The sequence below is a fragment of the Talpa occidentalis genome, unplaced genomic scaffold, assembly GCF_014898055.3.
Source record: "Talpa occidentalis isolate TD23 unplaced genomic scaffold, MPIMG_talOcc4v2.1 talOcc4.5, whole genome shotgun sequence".
NCBI classification, from domain to species: Eukaryota; Metazoa; Chordata; class Mammalia; order Eulipotyphla; family Talpidae; genus Talpa; species Talpa occidentalis.
The window spans coordinates 62,086,540-62,108,683 of NW_023604861.1; the positions used below are offsets into that span (position 1 = coordinate 62,086,540).

General features: G+C 38.2%; 1 protein-coding gene across 2 annotated transcripts in view; it reads left to right on the forward strand.

The window, feature by feature from the left end:
• The window catches only part of HTR2A (5-hydroxytryptamine receptor 2A), a 72,372-nt gene extending 70,866 nt beyond the window's left edge, over positions 1 to 1,506 (forward strand). For both annotated transcript variants that reach the window (XM_037528770.2, XM_054701469.1), the window contains one exon: positions 46 to 1,506. In XM_037528770.2, coding sequence (XP_037384667.1) covers positions 46 to 860 — 815 coding nt within the window. In that variant the 3' untranslated portion in view covers positions 861 to 1,506. The remainder of the gene's footprint in view (positions 1 to 45) is intronic.
• Positions 1,507 to 22,144: the final 20,638 nt, after the last annotated feature.

Consider the following 22,144-nt stretch of genomic DNA (forward strand, 5'->3'; position numbering starts at 1 on the left):
ACTCAGTTCCTTAATAACCATGTTTCATTTTCCGTCCATCTCCAGGTATATCCATGCCAATCCCTGTCTTTGGGCTACAGGATGATTCCAAGGTCTTTAAGGAGGGGAGTTGCTTACTCGCTGATGATAACTTTGTCCTGATCGGCTCTTTCGTGTCATTTTTCATTCCCTTAACCATCATGGTGATCACCTACTTTCTAACTATCAAGTCACTCCAGAAAGAAGCTACCTTGTGCGTGAGTGATCTTGGCAGCCGGGCCAAATTATCTTCTTTCAGCTTCCTCCCTCAGAGTTCTTTGTCTTCAGAAAAGCTCTTCCAGCGGTCGATCCACAGGGAGCCCGGGTCCTATGGCCGGAGGACTATGCAGTCCATCAGCAATGAGCAAAAAGCCTGCAAGGTGCTAGGCATCGTCTTCTTTCTGTTCGTGGTCATGTGGTGCCCCTTCTTCATCACGAACATAATGGCCGTCATCTGCAAAGAGTCCTGCAACGAGGACGTCATCGGAGCCCTGCTCAACGTGTTTGTTTGGATCGGTTATCTCTCCTCAGCCGTCAACCCGCTGGTGTACACACTGTTCAATAAGACCTACAGGTCCGCTTTTTCACGATATATTCACTGTCAGTACAAGGAAAATAAAAAACCACTGCAGTTAATTTTAGTGAACACTATACCGGCCTTGGCCTACAAGTCCAGTCAACTCCAAGCGGGACAAAAAAAGAATTCAAAGAATGAGGCCAAGACAACAGAAAACGACTGTACTATGGTTACTCTAGGAAAACAACAACATTCAGAACAACATTCAGAGGATGCTCCTACAGACAGTGTCAACACAGTGAATGAGAAGGTTAGCTGTGTGTGATAGACTAGTTGCCATGGCAACTGTAAAGGGCACATTGAGCAAGTTTTCACCTATCTGAAAAGAAAACGAAATAGGGAGGCCGAAAATAAATTAAGTCAGTCTAGTGGAGCCAACAATAATATCTATATGCCTCATTTTATTCTGTCAATGAAAAGCAGGGTTAAATGCCACAAAATGTGCACTTCAAAAATGTTCTGACAGCATTTCAGCTGTGAGCTTTATGATACTTATTTTTAACATTGTAAATGATATGTCTTTAAAATAATTAGCTTTTATCATATAATTATAAGGAGGCCATACATAAGTTTAAATTAACTTCTATTTTCAAGTGGAAACCTTGCTACCATATGGTTAATTGATGGCATGAGTTGGTTATGTATTGCTGTAAATAAAATAGCTATAAATAGTGAAAAATTGGTTGCATATAATGGCTTCCTAAGTAAAGAAAAATTCTCTTTAAAACTTATGATACATATTTTGAAAAGCAAAAAAAAAAAAAGGCACTAAGGACAGTGTTATGAAACCTGGATTGCTAAGATAATTAAATTAAATACTTGACAACTTTTCATACCTGCTTTTTCATAAATGCCATTTTGAAATATTCAAAAAGTTGCTGGCATTTGCTGCATTTCAAGTTCATTATTCTCAGAAGTGAAAAATATTTTAAATGTTATTTAATAACTACTGTTGCTTTTTCTTCCACTATACGTGCTTTATCCTCAGTTTCCAATACGGTCTTGTTTAGCATTTGTTCTACTAGGTGAACTATCAAAAGGGTAATTTAATATTACCAAATGCTTTTCTAGAAATTGCTTCTCCTAAACAGCACCATTGAGGTATTTGGTTTCTTGCTCTTAATGACTGCATCGTGCATGTGCTCCTCTGAGCCATAAGCAGTATTGATATAACCGTGTCAGGGTGGAGAAATAAACTCAGGTTTCCGACTACTCAAAGCAGTAGAGTCTACAGTGCAGGTGACTTTTCTCTTGGCACCCATCATATAAGTTAATGCTTCAAATCAGTCTATTTTACTTACTAAAGCTGTTCAGCTTTGCTTACTATATGTTAATTAATTTCCTAGTATTAGGGATATAAAAGTTATTAAAATAAGATCTTTGCCTTTAAAGAAAGTGACCTAATTGAAATGGTCCTTGTAGAAAACATGAGAAGACATTTTAAAAATCAGTTCCACTGATTTCCTTCTTACCTGGTTTAGAAACAGATTTGTTTAATTCTAAGGTAATTATCTTAATAAGTTTCTTGATGGGTTACCAATGAATACCAGCCAAACAGAGGGGGGAATATCACTGGAAGTAAAAATTTGCTAGTAGCTTAGAAATATGTACTTCAAACTAGATCCAACTTACACTATCAAAGTCTTCAGCAACATTTTTGTTCCACTTACCTGAAAACAAACTCACTAACAATGAGCACCATTAAAAAAAGCAGTGATGAAATATTTTGTGGAAAAGTTTGCTACAGAGTAAAAGTGATTAACAGCAGCAGTACATCTTGATATTCTGTTACTTTCAGTTAAATTGCACATTTTTATTGTGATAGCTGTTAAGATGTGTGATTACAATACTGAAGCATTTCTATTGAATGAGAAATCATTTTTGCCCTAAGTCTTTTGAAATGGTGACATATTTGAAAACTAAAGAATGTGAGAGATGCCATTGTGTAATTTGGAAATGTGGCAGGTTAGCTTAATCATGTCTTGATAGATACAGGAATGGTGTTATTTCAAAATCAGAATTTTTAGTAAGCCACTAGTATCAAGGCTGCATTTGAACTGAATACTCTTCCATAATTACACCATGCTGACTGATTAAAAACACAGTGTTAAAATGTCTCCGCTCTAAAGTATTTTGCCTTAGTTTGTAACAGCACATCTCATTACATATTAGAGAAAAATGACAGACTCTACCCTTATATACTCAATCTTGACCAGAATGAACACAAATTTTGCCTGACAGATGTCTTCTGACTATATATATATATATATTACAAATGTGCGCTTTTTCTCTTCATAAGTATCTCTTCAAGTGTATATAGACAAGTGTATCTGTATACATGTATAGACATGTTCCCATGCACTTTATTTGATATTTATATATTTATATGGAGGAGAAGCAAGAATCATTAATGAAAACACTCAGTATATATACCTGTGTGCATGTTTGTATCATGTCGATTTAAATGTGAATTCATGTTCTAATGTTTCTATGATTTCATTGCTGTCAAAGCAGATTAAACTATAACATAAGTATCAACTCTTTAAATAAACTGGAAGTTGATCTAATTTTGCAGGAAGATTTTATCACAATTCTATGAGAGCAATGAAAACAATTTTCTTCATATATAGTAGATTGATATTAAATAAAATGGTACCAGCTGGCCCTTTTGTTTAATCTGAGGCTACTACAACTTTTAAATACAACCTCCATCCCAGTGAAGCACAGTCCTTGAATAATTTAAGGATCTGTGATTAAAGGACTCGCTCTTAGTCAATACTATTAAAATAGAGTAAATGTACTCTAAGTTGAATGGTTGATTCCTCTGTAAAGAAAAGAATTAAATGCCATAATTAGGGAAAAGCAGTTTAAAGCATACCTAATCCACTTGGCCACAGCGCCATCTCATGGTCATTTTTACAAGTGCTACCGTAGCCAAATTGAACTAAGTTACTGTACTGCTTTTGGCAAAGGGTGCTTCTCCCATTTGTGCATCAATGAAACATATTTGTAAAGTGTTAAATTATTCTGTGCCATATGTAACAAATACAAGTGAATATTATTTTATGCAATGATTTTAATCAATGCGATTCTAAAAGATTTCAAGAAAGAATGAACAATTGTAAATAAAGTATACTCAAAAATAAATGCAATTTTGTGAGTCAATAGCTGTGTCTGTTAAAGGGTGTTGCCCAAAATCTTCAGGTCATCAGAATAGAAACTCAGGGATTTTGGGAGTATAAATCCTGATCTTCTTGAGCTGAATGACAGAGTTAGGACCTGCCGAGATTAGTTAGATGTATGGTTGTGAGGCAGTGTCCAATTATCTGCAGCAGACAAATGCTCATGTTTGATCACTTTACCTGGTTCCACACAGCCTGGAGAACTGCCAATGTACCCAATGCATGCATAAAAATACCTGTGTACACTTAAGGTAGAATTGTACACCAAGATATGCACAAGCACACACACACCCACACATTCACAGGAGATAGTTTCAGGAATTAAACAAGTGACATAATATCAAGTCAACTGGAAAGTTTCCCTGATTCATCATCTCACCTACAAATGCAGGGAAAGTTTGTGAAATAGAAGCAGTGGGCTTCTGTGTTTCTAGCCAGTATGTGCCTGTCTAGTTGTTTTGTTTGCTGTACCTTATGGAAATTACAAGATAGGTATTATTATTATTATTCCTTCTTTTTCATAAGTGAAAAAACTGATATTCAGGGCAGTTAGTACCATCCCCTCAGCAGTGTATTTCAGTAGATCCGTCTGCTCTGCTCCCTCCTCTGTTTCTGGTGAGTCCTCTCACTCCCCACATCTCTGACTTATACTCCACTTCTTATATGCATAATAAATTAATCTTTGAAAAATTTTAAAAAGGAATCCCACAGCCTAGGTGGAAATAAAATCTGCAATATTGTCATCAATCTTACAAAGGCATATAATATATGTGTATGTATGTGTATGTGTGTATATATATATATATATATATATACACACATTAGGGAAGAAAAAAAGTCAATATAAAGGATACCAAAGACAATGAGGCCTCAATTCCACTCGCAACGGAGATGAGTCAGAACTCTTCATTAAAGAGCCACTCAAATCAAGGGTGACCAAAGGCACCCTTCAATCATTGTGTGTTAAAACTACATACATACACAATGTAATTGTGTGTGTGTGTATGTGTACCCCAGCTGCAATGGTGAGACAAAGAAGAGAATGATTCACTACTTTTGCAGGTCTGAAAAACTTTTGCTGATGAGATGTTTTGGTTGCATCTTGAACAAATACAAAGTCACCAAGCTGACATGTGGAAAGGGCATTTATCGACAAATAACAGATGAGTTCACAGGTTAGAAAAGTGAGGACCCTAGTGAACTTAAGTCATATGTTGAGGAGAATGGAACAACAAAAACAATGTAGAATTGTCCAAGTAGGAGCTAGATCAAAGGGAATTCTAAATTGGAAACTTAGATGTTAGGAATCTCTTCTCTGGACAGCTGGGAGCCTCTGCTGGAATTAGCAAAATAACATGTGGTTAGATTTGCACCTTTGCCAGTGAGGAGCACACTGTTGTAGGTGAAGGTGTTGATGGCTGCCACTGCACTGGACAGGACCTTATCTAAAACAACTGAGGTAGGGCCTCCCCAGTGGTACAGCGGTTGAGCGCTGGGTTGCGAAGCTGCCCGCAGCCTCTGCAGAGCCGGTTCGATCCCCAGCTGCTCCCCGGCCACCAGAGGAGGGTCCCGCATGGCACGCAGACCTCTCCTGCCACCCGCTGCTCCCCTCAGCTTTGGTCCTTCTGCCTGCTCTGCTCCCCGCTCTGGCTCTGGTGAATTCTCTCACCCTCCTGCGCTTCTGACTGTACCCAGTGCTTGTATAAATAAATAAACAAACAAACAGACAAATAATAAATAAACAACAACAAAATAAAATAAATAAATAAAACAACTGAGGTAGGGATGAAATACAAAATGTTGAAACTGCTGATATAAAGGAGTGATTGTAGATGTAAGAGCTATACAGCAAGTAGTCTGGAAACTGTTATACAACAGAAGCACAATCTTTTAATTTCAATCCAAAATCCTTTCTCCTTAATTCCAAAGCCAAAACACTCTGAAAGTTAAAAAGTAATTTTTAAAAAGATTTATTTATTTATGTAATCAAGAGCTGGGGTGTAGGCCAGAGGAGTGGGGGCTGGGTGAGAGAATTCACCAGAGACAGAGTGGGGAGCAGAACAGGCAGATCCACTGAAATACACTGCTGAGGGAAGCAGCCACTGAGACGGGAAAGGTCTGCTGTGCCAAATGGATCAGCTCTCTGGTGGGAGATGGAACTCATGCTGCAGTTGCTGCTGATTGCCTCATAGTGCTGAGACTTAACCCCTTGTGCCACCAGGGAGGCCCTAAAAATAATTTTTAATAATTTACATAGTAGTAAAATCTGACCTGAACTAACCTAAAATAATTTTTGGCAATATTTATCCTGAACTGATATGACATATGCATAAATTTTAGTTATTTCATTTGGTGTAATTATTTGTATGTTTCACTGACGAAAATATAGACGACCCTTGAATAATCTGGGGGTTAGGGACACAAATCCCCCACAATCAAAAATCCATGTATAGCTTTTGACTTTCCCAAAATGTAATACTGATTGCCTGCCTTGCTAAACAATCAATTAACACACATTTTGAATGTTATATGCACTATATACTGTATTGTCGCAATAAAATAAGCTAGAAAATATTAAGAAAATCACAAGAAAGATAGTTTTTGTATTGAAAACCTAAGTTTACATTACCTATTTATAGGAAGAAATGGCATATGAATTAAACCAACGAAGTTCAAACATGTTGATCAAGGGTCAACTGTGTGATTCCTGGGAAGTGCTCTAGGTTCTGCAAGTGATGTTATGAAATGTATGACTTGGAGTCCAGATTTCCTTTCTAAAACTAGAGCAACTGATTCACAAACACATTTGGTCAAAGGATAATCAGATAAAATGCGAGTGCTGAGGCTGTCCTGTACTAAAGCACCTGCAGCAACAGAGCAGAAATCAATGAGACCTAGGCATGAGCAGGATCAAAAGGAAAATCTTGTTTCTGGTTTGAGTTAGACAATAATGATTATTACTATCCAGAATGAGGAAGAACGAGTTACAAGATAAAAATAGTTTCTATAGGAGTTTAGGAATATTCCAATTCAAGGTAGTACTTTTCAAAATGGCATTTAAGTGGTATATTATGCATAGCTTGAATATGTACATGCCTGGAATATCTTAAACCTCTTTAAAACTAGGTAAGTGAAGACAAAGCAATAATTTTGCATATTGCTATAGCACTTTAGAACTTACAAATTACTTTCCTATAATTATTGCAGTTAGTCCTCTGAAAATTTTTGTATGTATGTGCTCATAGATTGAGTCAAACCTTAATTTGAAAAGGAGTATTCAGTTTATTTTTGTATGTGTAATGTTTAAAAAAATATATTCAATACCAGAAAAGCGCCTATATTCAGGGAAGGCTTAACATTCTGAAGAGCATCTATAGAGCCACATGCAATTAGTTGTGCTTCCAATTCAATATGAGAAATGTTGAAATCTAAGTGAATTCATCAAATAATTACGAGACTTCTGTAGGAGAGAAAAAAAGGCAGCCTGCACCTCTTTCCCTTCAATCATTCTAACAATGTGGTTTAACCACTAATCTTCTTTTCAATCAGTAATTTTTTCTAAAAAAGTATCCCATGATCTACAATAGTTCATCTATTAATGTCAGGTGAATATATCTCAGTCTCCTGAATCAATAGCAAGTTTGATTGTTCCACTCTTGATTGCATTTTTCTTTATAATCCTATATTTATCTCTTGGGTCTATGGCACTTTGCAATGTCCTTGCCAACGGTAGGTGATAAATATCTGTTCCAATTAGCCTATATTTCTAACAAAGTTCATGTTAAAATGCATACATTTTGCTAAATGAAAGGACATGTGTCCTTGGCAAAAGTTGTCCATCTTACTTGTAACTTATTATTGTTGTAAAAGATTTAAATACACAGTAGCACATAGTAAAATGGAAAGGTCCTTGTGTGGCCAGTTAGCTCTCCTGCCTTATATTACTGCACATAGTTTAGTGTAAGTCTTTCTACCTTCCACTCCCTTTCCTATGCTCCAGAAGTAGTTCAAAGGGAGACTGCAATTGCTTTTCTTTTCGTGTTCTTTCTCTGTTCCTCATTCCTTCTCTCTATATTTAATATCTTCTCCATCAGGAAATTCTATTGGTTCATTCTTCAAAATGTATCCTTCACTCTATACTACTACCACCCTGGGCCATACCATTATCATCTCTCACTGGGATGACTACAGGAGGCTCCTTCCAGATTTTCTGGTTTCTGTATTGCCTCAGTAATAGGAAACTAATGTGTACTCTGCCTTTCATCATAGCACTAAGTAAGCACCCTGTCTAGATGAAAGTGGTGAACGTGCTTCTAACTTTAAAATTTCACTAAATTCATAGTAAATATATGCCTTCCTTCTTATGTATATTTGCAAGTTTGCTTACATTTGTGTAATATATGGCAACTGGGAGGCTGGCTTATTCAGTAAACATGATGCATTAAAAAATAGACATTCAAATAGCAAAAGGGCAGAGCCTCCCCAAAGTTGATTTATCCAAAAGTTACTGAAAGTCTGCCAATAATCATGGCAGTCATATGCCACTAAGTAATACAAAAGAAACTGGCTCATTCAAAGATTAAAGTTATGGCCATCATTATTGATCATCAATCAATCAATTAGCAATTATTGATCCATCATCTACTATCTAATATTCTGCTAGATGTTGAGTAGAAGTAGAAGGATGGGTCCATTGGGTGTAGAGGGAATAGAAGGGCATCTTAAGCAGGAGGAACAACTGAAACAAAAGCATGAAAGAGAAAAGGAGCACAGCAGGAGTGAATGAGATATTCTAGCACTTGGACAGGGATAAATCTACTTGTTACTCCAGAAAGTATGAAATTGCTAAAAGGATGGTAGAAACATGATAGAAACATGTCAAAAAGACCTGGGAGTCACCAGGTCTTTTCTTTACATAATAAAGAAAATTAAAATGTGTGAGTATACTCTGGTATAAGCAATTATCAGTGAATGAATGAATGAACAAATAAATAAGAGAGAAGAAACTAGCCTCCCTGGTGGCGCAATGGGTTAAGACGCAACCCATGAAGCTGTCAGCAGCCTCTGCAGCACAGGTTTGATCCCCAGCCAGCCAGGGAACAACCCTCATGGCGCAGCAGACCTCTCCTGACTCTCCCACTGCTCCCCTCAGCAGTGTATTTCAGTAGATCTGCCTCTTCTGTTCCCCACTCTGTCTCTGGTGAATCATCTCGCCCCCCACACCTCTGGCCTGTACCCCAGCTCTTGTATGCATAAATAAATTAAAAAAAAAAAGAGGAGAAACTATTTCTTATATTAGAATGTCAGCTAATAAATATAGAAGAAATAATGGAGTTAGGAAAACATCAATGAGTGCTAAAACTAGTGGTTAAAAGCTTTATAAGTCAGAGGAGAATTATTGTGATGGATGCTTGATGTGCTTCAGATCCTACTTGAGACAGGGCCTGTTTACCCCAGCTGCTGGGAAGGCTGGGAGCAGACCTGTCCCCAGATTCCAGTCAACTGCCTTTGGGAACTGTCCCAACCAAAAAATTCATCTCACAAAAATCACACCTTTTATTCCAGGATGCCAGGCAACCTATCTCTAATCAATGACAGGGTATAAAAACCCAGTCTTCTTGCTTCAACTTAGGACAGCTCTCAAGAGTCATCCCATTTTCAGAACATCATCTGAGTGGGCAGTGCTATTCAATTTTTCTCTAACTAGTCCTGCATTTTTTCCCCTTTCTTTACATGGGTGTTGTCCCAAGAGCATTCTTTTGAATATTTTGCATACTTATCTCTATTTCAGAATCTGCTTCCCAGGGAGTTCAACCTATGATATTTACATAGTGTTAAAGCATAAGTTATTTCTTAAACGCAAAAATTAAATTTTTCCAAAAACTTGATGAATACCAACTTGACAAGTGACAAATGTGAATCATCAATTTTGAAATGAGTAAACAACATTACTTCATAGGTATTTCTATCAAAAAAAGGAATAAAACATGAATGTAAACATTAATCAACAAAGCCCAAATTAAGGAATACTTTGACTAACTGTACTGTATTCTTTGAAAATATCAAGAGGGCCTCACCGGTGGCGCAGCAGTTGAGTGCTGGGTTGCGAAGCTGCCTGCAGCCTCCGCAGCGCCAGTTTGATCCCCGGCCACCAGCGAGGGTTCCACATAGCAAGCAGACCTCTCCTGCCGTGCCCACTGCTCCCTTCAGCAGTGTACTTCATCACTCTGCCTGTCCTGCTCCCCGCTCTGGCTCTGGTGAATTCTCTCACCCTTCCGCTTCTGACTGTACCCAGTGCTTGTATAAATAAATAAATAAATCTTTAAAAATAAATAAATAAATAATAAAAATATCAAGATCATAAAAGGCAATTTGAGGAACTTGTCCTAAATTAAAGGAAACTAAATTTAGAGATATAACACTAAATGCATGATCCTGAGCTGAGAACAGGAGAATACAGACATGCACACATTTCGAATAATTAAAGGGAAATTGAGAAAATTTAGACATGATTTGTGGTTCAGATAATAGTGTTCTATCAGTGTTAATTCCTTGATTTCCATTATTATGATAGGTTATTTCAAATTTGAGTACTAAATGTATTTGATATAGCAAAAAGGGTAAAAACAAAATACTGCTCCTTGTATTATCTTTGCACTTTTCTGTGACCTTTAAAGGATGTCATAATAATATATTAACCAAAAATTAATATTTGTGACTTGAAAGACTTTAAAATCTGTTTCAACCATTCTTGCAATATACCTTCATGAGGCTGGATTCTCCACTATGGTGGTATTAAAGCAAAACCAAAAAAAAAAGAATTTAGATATCCTTTATCCCCCATGTATTATATGGTTATCATTCTAGATTAGATAAACTAACACACAAGAAACAATCTTATTCATCACATTGAAATGTTTAATAAGATGTATTATATTCATTCAAGTATGCATATAGAAATTTTAACTTTATGTGTGGGAAGCACACATAACATTTAGTTTACTTAGATTGTAAAATTAATATTATTACTAATCCCATTATCCATTTATATAAATGGACAATAAGCAATAGTTTTATAATTACCTTTCTTTTGTTTTGATTATATTTTCTGAATATAATTTGCATCATTAATCTAATCATTAAACACTGGAAAATGAATTTTACATTTTAGTTTCTTCATTTCATTTTACTAGAAACTCATTTTCATTATATTAGTATATGAGTATGGAAATTATATATGCATAGTCTCAACAGACAATTTAGGAGAGACTGGTTAAAGAATTGATTAATGCCCAAACAATCCAGCCTCCTAAGGGTATTTGCCTTCTGAAAGGACCTGCTTTCCTTCATGAAAAGAATAAAGCAGTCAAATGGACATAAAGGTTTTAATATATTTGACTTGAACAGTAAGTGTTCCCATTAGAACTGAATTATGCTAGCAGTTATTTCCATTTTAAAGAGTGGTACTAAAAAAGTCCGAATGTGTGGGTTTAATTTCTGAAAGGATCAGCTACTCTTACTTAAGTAGAAATAGTTCAAGACTACAGCCTACACACACACCCCTCTAGCATACTTACCCAGGGACTGCAAATTTAACTCAGTTTTGGGAAACAGGAAGTAAGAAGCCGGGAACTGTTAGGAGGTTAAAATCAAAGACTATTTAAATCTACATGGAAAGTTCTTTTTAATTTTAACTAGAAAATATTTTTTTTTAATGTTCTCATTGAAACCTTGAAATTCCTGTCTTTTTTAAAAAATGTATTTATTTATGCATATAAGAACTGGGGTATCAGCCAGAGGTGTGGGGAGTGAGGTATTCACCAGAGAGAGTGGGGAGCAGAACAGGTAGATTGACCAAAGTATACTGCTGAGGCAAGCAGTGGTTGAGGCAAGAGAGAGCTGCTGCACCATGTGGGTGGCTCCCTGGCAAGATCGAACTTGGCTGCTGATAGCTTCAAAGTGCAGAGACTCAACCCTTTGTGCCAACAGGAAGGACATACGGAGTCTGATTTAATGGGAACATGAGCAACAGTGAAATAGATTAATATTTCACGACTGTATTCCAGATAACACAAATCTATCAGAATGATCTAAGACAAAAATGGTACTATATCCACCAATGGGAGATTCAAAATGCACTCTAGGATCTTGAAGATTCGGTTAAGTCTTTTGTTTAACTCACCGTTCCCACATTTAAACATAAAAACATGAAATTAAACAGTATCCTAGAGAGAGAGGTCAACATGGTGGCGGGGAAATGCTGTTAAGTCCTCCCATAAAAAAAAAAAAAAAAAAGTTAACAGGGTGGGAACGTGTCAGGTCCCTGCAAAAACCAGGACACAGAAGATAAATGGATGACTCTGGCAAACTGCCAAAGAGGAAAGTTGCCATAAAAGAGGACAAAAAGAGAGGAAATCTCAGAACCCTACTACCCTCCCCCACCCACAAAGCCTGCACACTCAGACCAACAGAAAGAAAAAAACAACAACAAGAACAAATTATAGATCAAGTGCTGGACAGAGAGTGGATAGGAACTATTGCAGGCACCACACCTGTGAACAGGAACTGTGGCGAACTATGCGGGAATCACCATGAAGGTGAGGGAATGGAGAGACACTATTAGAGGAAGATAAGGAGAGGATGATTAAGAACTCCATGGAGAGACCTACAAATAGCCCAAGGCCAGCCAGTAAGCTTGTGCGGAAAAGTGCACACACTTGAAAAGTATACAAGGATCTTGGGTGCCCAGGTCCCCGTGCCTGTAACTTAGGTTCATGGGGTAAAGCACGGAACTGTCACTGAGGTGAATGACCCTCGCTGAGTAATCAAAAATCAGGCGCTCAGGCACAGGAGCAGCGTGCAAAAGGCGCCATTTCTGTGGACACTGAACTGGGCTATCACCTGCATCCCAGATCTGAGGGCTTCGGAACTAAGACCCAGAGAAATTTGGGGCATGGTATCCCCATGATGTGCGGCACAGGGCAGACACAGCACCCCACGCCACTGAGCCATTCCACGCCACACCTATTCAGTTCCCGGGACACCCACGGTGAAAAAGCACAGCTTCTGGAAGAATACTAGGAAAGATCTCTGGCACCACCTAGTGATCAGAACAAAATCACCAACTTCCTAATAGTTGAAAGCCAGGCTTTCCAAAACCACCCGCAGGCTCTGAGAGAGGGTGGGCCACGCAAACAGGGGTAAGAAGGGAAACAAGGCAAGGAGCAAGAACCCATTCTGGAACTGAGAGCTAGGCACAGGATTTGGAGTGTGGGACGCGCCATAACAGTGGGCATTGCACAGGGTGACAGGTGTCCTTTTGAATCTGAGACCCTGAGATTGAGAACTAGAATGCAGAATTCAGGGTACAGGATCCACACAGCCATGGGAACAGCAACAGGTGAACACAGGGCAGACACAGCACCCAGCGTGAGCAATAGCCCCTGTGTTGAGGTGCTCCCCTCCCCCACTCCATTTTTCAGAGAAGCTCAGGGAAAAAGCACAGATTGGCAAGTGCAGATCTCTCACGCTACCTAGTCACCAGAGCAAAATCACCAACTAACTGATTCCCTGCTGGAACTGAGTAAATAAGGAGGGAGGGAACTGTAAGAGACAGTGCCCAGCAACACAGCCACAGCATCAACACCCTGGTGGAGTTCTGCCCTAGCAGTGCTGGTCTCAGTCTGGTAAACAGTTTCTGATGCCCCTGAAGGAACAATCCAAATGCCTGCCAACACCAGTGGCACAAAGTTCCAATGCATAGAACAAATTAGGAAGCAAACAGCAGGGAGAAGGAAAAATACAAATAACCAAGCAAGCCCTCAGGAGAAGGACACACCACAAAAAGAAAATCAGTCACCAGAACTCAACAACAATGACATGGAGGAACTTCTCTGCCTATCATATAGAGAAATAATAATCATCATGATTAAAAAGTATAATGAGATGAGACAAATAATGAATGAACTGAAGAACAAAAATGAGCCCTTAAGAAAGGAAATAAAAGAAAAGGAGGAGACTAAAATATCACTGGAGGAGACAAAGAGCTCTTGGAAAAGCATTGAAAATAGAACCGAGGAAATGGAAGAACGGATCAGTACTCTTGAGGATACAGAAATAAAAAGAACCAAAAGAGAAAAAGAGAGAGAAGTGAAAAAGAAGAAGAATGAGAATACTCTTAGACAATTATCAGACTTCATGAAGAGAGTAAATATAAGAGTTACAGGCATTCCAGAAGGTGAGGAGAGAGACGAAGAATCTGAGAAATTATTCAAGGAGACAATTGAAGAAAACCTCCCAAGTATGAAAAAGGAGACAAATATAGACATATTAGAAGTGAGAAGAACACCCAATTACCACAATGAAAAGAAAACTACAGCAAAACACATAACAGTAAAGCTTGCAAGAGCCCAGGACAAAGAAAAAATAATGAAACTGGCAAGGGGGAAGAAACAGATAACTTATATGGGAAAATCAATCAGGTTAACCTAAGATTTCTCAGAAGAAACACTAACTACGGACAAGAAGAGAATGGAATAACATATTCAACAAACTTCAACAGAGCAAATGCCAACCAAGAATACTTTACCCTACAAAGATCTCCTTCCTCTATGAAGAAAAAATATGGACCTTCTCAGACAAACAGAAAATCCAGAAATTCATTACAATGAAACCCCCACTCCAAAAGATTCTACCTACAAGAAGTCCTAAAACCAAAACCAACAGAGGAATGATCAAGAAGAACAGAATAAAATGAGGAATAAATAAATCACAAAAAAGATAAACAAAATGGCAAATACAGATGCCAACATATCAATATTAACTCTAAATGTAAACAGATTAAACTCATCAATAAAAAGATACAGAGTAGCACACTGGATTAAAAAACAAAATCCAATCTTCTGCTGTCTCCAGGAAACATATTTAACCACAAAAGATAAGCACAGACTGAAAGTAAAGGTTGGAAAACAATCCTATAAGCAAATGGACAATAAAGAAGGCAGAACAGCTAAACTTAGACGAAATAGACTTCAAATTTAAAAAAAGTAAAGTAAACAGAGACATTGACAGACACTACATTATGATCAAGGGGACAATACATCAGGAATATATAACACTCATCAACATATACTCACCAAATGAAGGAGCACCAAAATATATTAGAGAGTTATTATCAGCTCTGAAAATGGACATTAAAGAAAATACATATATAGTGGGAGACTTCAACACTCCACTCTCAGCAATGGACAGATCAACGAGACAAAAAAATAAAGACATTAGAGCCCTAAATAAAGGAATAGAACTCATGGACTTAACACACATCTATAGGACACTGCACACTAAAAAATCCAAGTACATATTTTTCTCAAGCGCACATGGATCATTCTCCAGAATTAATCACATACGGGGCCACAAGACAAACATCAACAGATACATGAAGATCAAAATCATTCCTAATATCTTCTCTGATCATAAAGGCATCAAGCTAGAAACAAATAATGAAAAGAAAACAAGAAACCCTCTTACCTCATGGAGTTTGAAATCCACACTACTGGAAGACCACTGGACTAATGAGGGGATCAAAGAAGAAATTAAAAAATACCTTGAGTTGAACGACAAGGAAGACACCACTTTCCAGAATGTATGGGATGCAGCAAAAGCAGTAATAAGAGAAAAATATATAGCAATACAGGCTCATATCAAGAAACAAGAAAGAACTCAAAGAAACAACCGAATCTCACATCTCAAACAGCTAGAAAAAGAACAACAAAAAACCCTAAAGCCAGTAGAAGAAAGGAAATAATAAAAATCAAAGCAGAAATAAACGAAACAGAAATTTAAAAAAAAATCCAAAAGATCAATAAAACCAAATGCTGGTTCTTTGAAAAAATAACCAAATTAGACAAACCTCTACCTAGGCTCACAAAGAAAAAGCAGGAGAAAACACATATAAATAGGATTATAAATGAAAGAGAAGAAATCACAACAGACTCAATAGAAATCAAAAGAATAATCAGAGATTACTATTAACACTTATATAAACAAATTCAACAACCTAGAAGAGATGGACAAATTCTTACAACAATATAATCATCCAAAGATGGGCGAAGAAGAAATATAACACCTACACAGACCAGTTACAAACAGCAAAATTGAGCAGTAATCAAAGCATTCCCCAAAAACAGAAGGCCAGGTCCAGATGGCTTCACAAATGAATTCTATCAAATGTTCAGCAGTGAATTAGTGCCTATCCTACACAAACTCTTTCAAAAAACTGAAATAAAAGGAATACTACCAAATATGTTCTACAAAGCCAACATTACACTAATACCAGAACTAAACAAAGACAGTAAAAAAAATGAAAATTACAGACCAATCTCCCTAATGAACACTGATACAAAAATCATCAACAAAATCCTTGCCAACAGAATCCAACAATGCTTCAAATGAACAGTACACCACGATCAATTGGGATTCATCCCAGAGGCACAAGGATGGTTCAATATACAAAAATCGATCAGTGTAATCCAACACATCAACAACAAGAAAAATAAAAACCATATGATCATATCAACAGAAGCTAAGAAAGCATCTGAAGTCCAACATCCATTTATGATGAAGACCCTTGAAATTCTTGGGATAGAAGGAAGATAACTTAACATGATAAAAGCCATATACAACAAACCCACTGCCAATATTATTCTCAATGGTGAAAAGCTGAAGGCCTTTCCTTTAAGATCAGGAACAAGACAAGGATGACCTCTTTCACCACTGCTCTTCAATATAATACTGGAGGTCCTAGCCAGGGCAGTAAGACAAGAGAAAGACATACAAGGAATTCAGATAGGGAAAGAAGTAAAACTATCACTATTTGCAGATAATATGATAATATATGTAGAGAACCCTAAAAACTCCACAGAAAAACTACTCAAAATAATTAGTTCAGTAAAGTAGCAGGATACAAAATCAACACACAAAAATCAGTAGCCTTCCTATACACAAATAATCAATTGGAAGAAGAAGAAACCAAGAAAACTATCCCTTTTATAATTGAAACAAAAAAATTAAATATTTGGGAATAAACCTAACAAAAGAGGTGTAAGACCTATACAAAGAAAATTATAAAACACTGTTAAAAGAAATAGAAGAAGACACAAAGAAAGGGAAAGACATCCACAGTTCATGGATTGGAAGAATTAACATTATTAAAATGGCCATCCTACCAAAAGCAATATACAGATTCAATGCTATTCCAATAAAAATCTCAATGACATTCTTCAAAGAAATAGAACAAATACTGATGAAATTCATATGGAACCACAAAAAAACACAAGTAGCCAAAGCTCTACTGATGAAAACAAAGGAGAAAGGAGGTATTACACTTCCAAACTTCAAGCTATACTACAAAGCCATAATAACTAAAACAGTTGGGTATTGGAACAAAAACAGACACACAGACCAATGGAACCCAATAGAGAGCCCAGAAATAAAACCACACTTATATGGACAACTGATCTTTGACAAAAAGCAAAGAATATGCAATGGAACATGGACAGTTTGTTGAATAAATGGTGCTGGGAAAACTGGACCACCACATGCAAAAAAATGAAACCAGACCACTACCTTTCACTGTTCACAAAAATCAACTCAAAATGAATAAAAGAACTGGGCATAAGACCTGAAACCACAAAATATATAGAAGAAAATATAGGTAAAACACTTCAAGACATACATCGCAATAACATCTTTAAAGACTCATCACCCAAAGCAAAGAAAGTCAAGGAAAAGATAAATACCTGAGATTACATCAACCTGAAAAGCTTCTGCACAGCAAAAGAGACATTAACCAAAACAGAGACACCCCACTGACTGGGAAAAAAATCTTTACACTCCAGTCAACTGATAAGGGACTGATCACAAAGATATACAAAGAACTCACAGGACTCAACAAAAACAAAATAAACAATCCAGTCAAGAAATGGGCAAAAGTTAAAAGACATTCCTCTAAAGAGGAAATGCAAATGGCCAACAGGTGTATGAAAAAATGTTCAACATCCCTGATAATCAGGGAAATGCAAATTACAACCACATTGAGATATCACCTTACACCAGTAAGAATGACACATATCAAAAAAACAAGCAACAACAAATGATGAACAGGATGTGGTGAAAAAGGAACTCTCCCACATTGATGGTGGGAGTGCAACCGGTCCAACCACTATGGAAAGCTGTCTGGAGTTTCCTCAGTCTACTGAAATGGCGCTACCATAAGAGCTGGCAATTCCACTGCTAGGGATCTACCGAAAGGACACAAAAACATTGATTCAAAAGAACACCTGTACACCTGAGTTTATTGCAGCACTATTTACAATAGGTAAAACCTGGAAACAATCCAAATGCCCAAAAATAGATAACTGGATCAAGAAGATATGGCACATATACACAAGGGAATATTATTCAGCAATTAAAAAAAGATAAACTCATGCTATTTGCAGCAGTGTGGATGGAGCTAGAAGGAATTACACTCAGTGAAATAAGCCAGAAGGAAAAATTAAAATATCAGTGGTTTTGCTTATAACAGGAATATAGGGGAAACAAATAAGACATCAGTGTAAAAAAAAAAAAAACCCATAATAACAATACAAAACACAGCAAACCAAAAACAGACCATTATAAACCAGAGACATACTGCAGTGGAGGAGAAGGGAGAGGGATTAGAGGGAGGGAGGGAGGAGCACAGGGTGTATGGTGATGGTGCATGGGTGCCTTGGGGAAGGAAATTCTATGGGGACTCAATCTGAGGGGGTGGGGGAAAGCAAATATTGTCCACAAATGTAAAAAATGATAAATGTTAAAATTTTAAAAAATCTTAAAAAAAAATGTCATGCTGGTGAAAAGCTTGGACCACATGGACAAATAAGTGTTCTGGATAACAGCAGGTATCAACTACAGAGCATGTGAGTGAAAATATCTACCAATGATTCCATTACCCAGCTGTTGAGTGATCCCAACTATTGTCCTGGACATTATGGATCAATCTTCCTCACTGTGCCATGTCTGAATACCTAACTCAAGGAGGCAGCATAACAAAATGGTATTTCAAATGACTAGGTATCAGAGTATATTTTTATGCAACATAGGGTACCAGCATAGGACACTGGTAAATAAATATGATATATCCACAGAATGATATACATATACTATACAACTATTAAAAAGTAAAAGATGGCATAGTTTTAGAAAAATACATGTAATATGACCTCAGTTTGATTTATACTTTTTTTACATCTTTTATAAATTTAAAATATGCAAAATAGTTGGACCAATATGTAGTAAAAATATCCATAATAGTTTACCCAATAATTCCTCCTATAAAAATATATCTTAATTGTTCCTTGAAAGGATCAAGGGAAAAATCAAGCAAAAACTAGAAAGAACACACTCGACATTAACAAAATGAAAAGTATGATAGCTATAGATGTAGATACTTTTACTGTAAAAATTAAAATGCTACAGAAAGTATAAAATCTTGACAAAACATTGTTTGGAAACATAAATTATCAAAATTTACCAAAAATAATTCAAAAAATCTAAATTACCATGCTAGAAAGTGAAAAAAAATTTTACTGGTGCTTCTAAAAAAATTTCAGGTACAAAAAGTTTTACAGGCCAGTATTTTCCAATCTTAAATGAAGATGACCTATAAAAGATACTAATTTGAAAAAGACAGTCTACATGAACATGGCACTAATTCGGGGATGTTAAGATTTTTAGAATGAGACGAGATCAGAAATGTACCTTAGATTCATAGGAGTAGGTGCCAGCATCAAGTGCTCATAGCTGGGAAGGATAGGGCACTACCTTTGTTGGACAGTATTTTTCAATTGAGAAAAAGAAAATACATAAATCTAAATAACAACCTATGTTACTAACTTGAAAAATTTTTTGGATATCTGTAGTTCAAGATATGTGCCATCCAACAATTAATAGCAATTACCAGATGTAGCTATTTAATTTAAAATTACATAAAACTAAAAATGCAGCTCCTCAGTAGCACTAGCCACATTTCAAGTACTCAAAAGCTAGTGCTCGCTGTATTGGAGAGCAGATAAAGAACTGTCCACAATAGCATAAAGTTCATTTGGACAGCTCAGCTTTAGATTATCTTTAGGTACTCTCCTCAGTTGTAGTTCATTCTGATATGCCTTCTAGAAATGGATACACAATGGAATATTACTCAGCCTTCAAAAAACATAAACACGAGAGGGCGGAGCAACATGGCGGCGAGGAGACACTGTGAGTAAGATCTCCCATTAAAAATAAGTTAATAGGGAGGAAAAGCGGCAGGTCCCAGTGAGAACTGGGACAGGGAAGATAAACGGATGACTCCAGCAAACTACCCGAAGAAGAAAGTTGCCGCAAAAGAGGACCAGAAGGGAGGAAAGCGCAGAACCCTGCTCCCCTCCCCAACCCACAAAGTCAGCACTCTCCGACCAGCAGAGAGGAGGGAAAAAACAAACTAAAACGACCAACAAGAACAAACTACACAGCAAGGGGGACTGTGAGTGGAAAGGAACTATTTCAGCCACCACACCCCGTGAACTGGAGCTGTGGGGAGAACCCTGCAGGATTCGCCGTGGAGGTGAGCTCTGGGCGCCATTAAACAGAGACCCTCCCCCCCAGGAGGAGACCAGCACCAGCACACAGCCCCAGGCCGCCCAGTAAGCTTGCAGAAAAGCTGTGCGCTGGAAAAGCAAACGCGGATCGGGATCGGGATAGCGCGGAAAAGCAGCGCGGTTGAAAAGCAAAGGCGGATCGGGATCGAGGCTGCCCAGGTCTCCGCGCCTGCGACCTAGGCGTGTGGGGAGACACGCGCGAAGACCCTCACTGAGATGAAAGTCCCTCACTGAGTAACCAGGAACCAGGCACCCAGGCACGGGAGCGGGGTGCAAAAGATGCCATTCTGTGGACACTGAACTGGGCTACAGCCCGCGTCCTGGACCTGAGGGCTTTGGAACTGAGGCCCGGGGCACGAAATTAGGGGCGTGGGTTCTCCACGACAGTGGGGCACAAGGCAGACACAGCACCCCAAAGCCATTGAGGTTTACCCTACCATTCCCGCTCTGTTCCCTGTCCCACGGGGTGGAAAAAAAAAAAAAAACCCAGCTCCCCAAGGGCTCTAGGAGAGATCTCTGGCACCACCTAGTGACTTGAAACCAGCAGAGGCTCCTGGAGGAGCCAGTGGCCAGCTGGGGAGTTAGCCCACACAGGGCCCCTTCCGAACAAATAGTCTGAGCCCACAGGGGGAGCGAGCACCCACAGCAGGGGCAGACCAGGCACGCAGAAGAGTGTGCCTGAGACCAGACGCGCAGGGAGTGTGTCCCGCATCGCCATTTTAGAACAGGGACATTTCTTCAGTAAAGACTGCCTGCAGAAGGCTCCCTCAGGAGCCAGAGGTGAGCAGGGGAAGTTCGCCCACACCAGACCCCCTCTGGCCTGCAGTCCAAGCCCAGAGGGGGAGTGGGAACCCATCGCCGGGGCAGACCAGACGCACAGGGGAGTGTGTCCCCGCATCGGCATTTTAGAACAGGGACCTCTCTTCAGTAAAGACTGCTTGAAAATGACAGATGGCTCCCGGAGGAGCCAGAGGGGAGCAGAGAAGCTCACCCAAGATGCCGGCCAGTCCCAGCAACACAGTGTCCCAACGCATATGGCAAATTAGAAAACAGACAGTAGGGAGTAGAAGAACCACACGAAACCTAGCAACTCCTCAGGGAAAAAGCACACCACAAAAAGAAAACCAGCCCCCAGATTGCAACGACAGTAACTTGGAAGAACTTCTGAGCCTTCCAGAAAGAGAATTTAAAATTGCCATGATTAAAAAACTGACAGAAGTCATAAAGGAAAACAATGATAAGGGAAAAATAATCAACAATCAGAAGAATGAAATTGAGTCCCTAAAGAGGGAAGTAAAAGAAATGCAGGAGATCAAAGAATTAATGGAAGAACTAAAGAATTCTGGGAAAAGCAATGAAAGCAGAATTGATGAAATGGAAGAACGAATAAGTGCTCTTGAAGACACAGAAATAAAAAGAACCAAAACAGAAAAGGAAAGAGAAGTACGAAGGAAAAAGAATGAAGAAAGACTTCGGGAACTATCTGACTCCATGAGGAAAGGAAATATAAGAGTTATAGGAATACCAGAAGGAGAGGAGAGAGATGTAGGAACAGAGAAAATATTCAAAGAGATAATTGAAGAGAACTTCCGAAATGTGAAGAAGGAGCTGAAAATTGATATACAAGAAGCAAGAAGAACACCAAACTTCCACGACGAAAGGAAAAATACAGCAAGACATATAATAGTAAA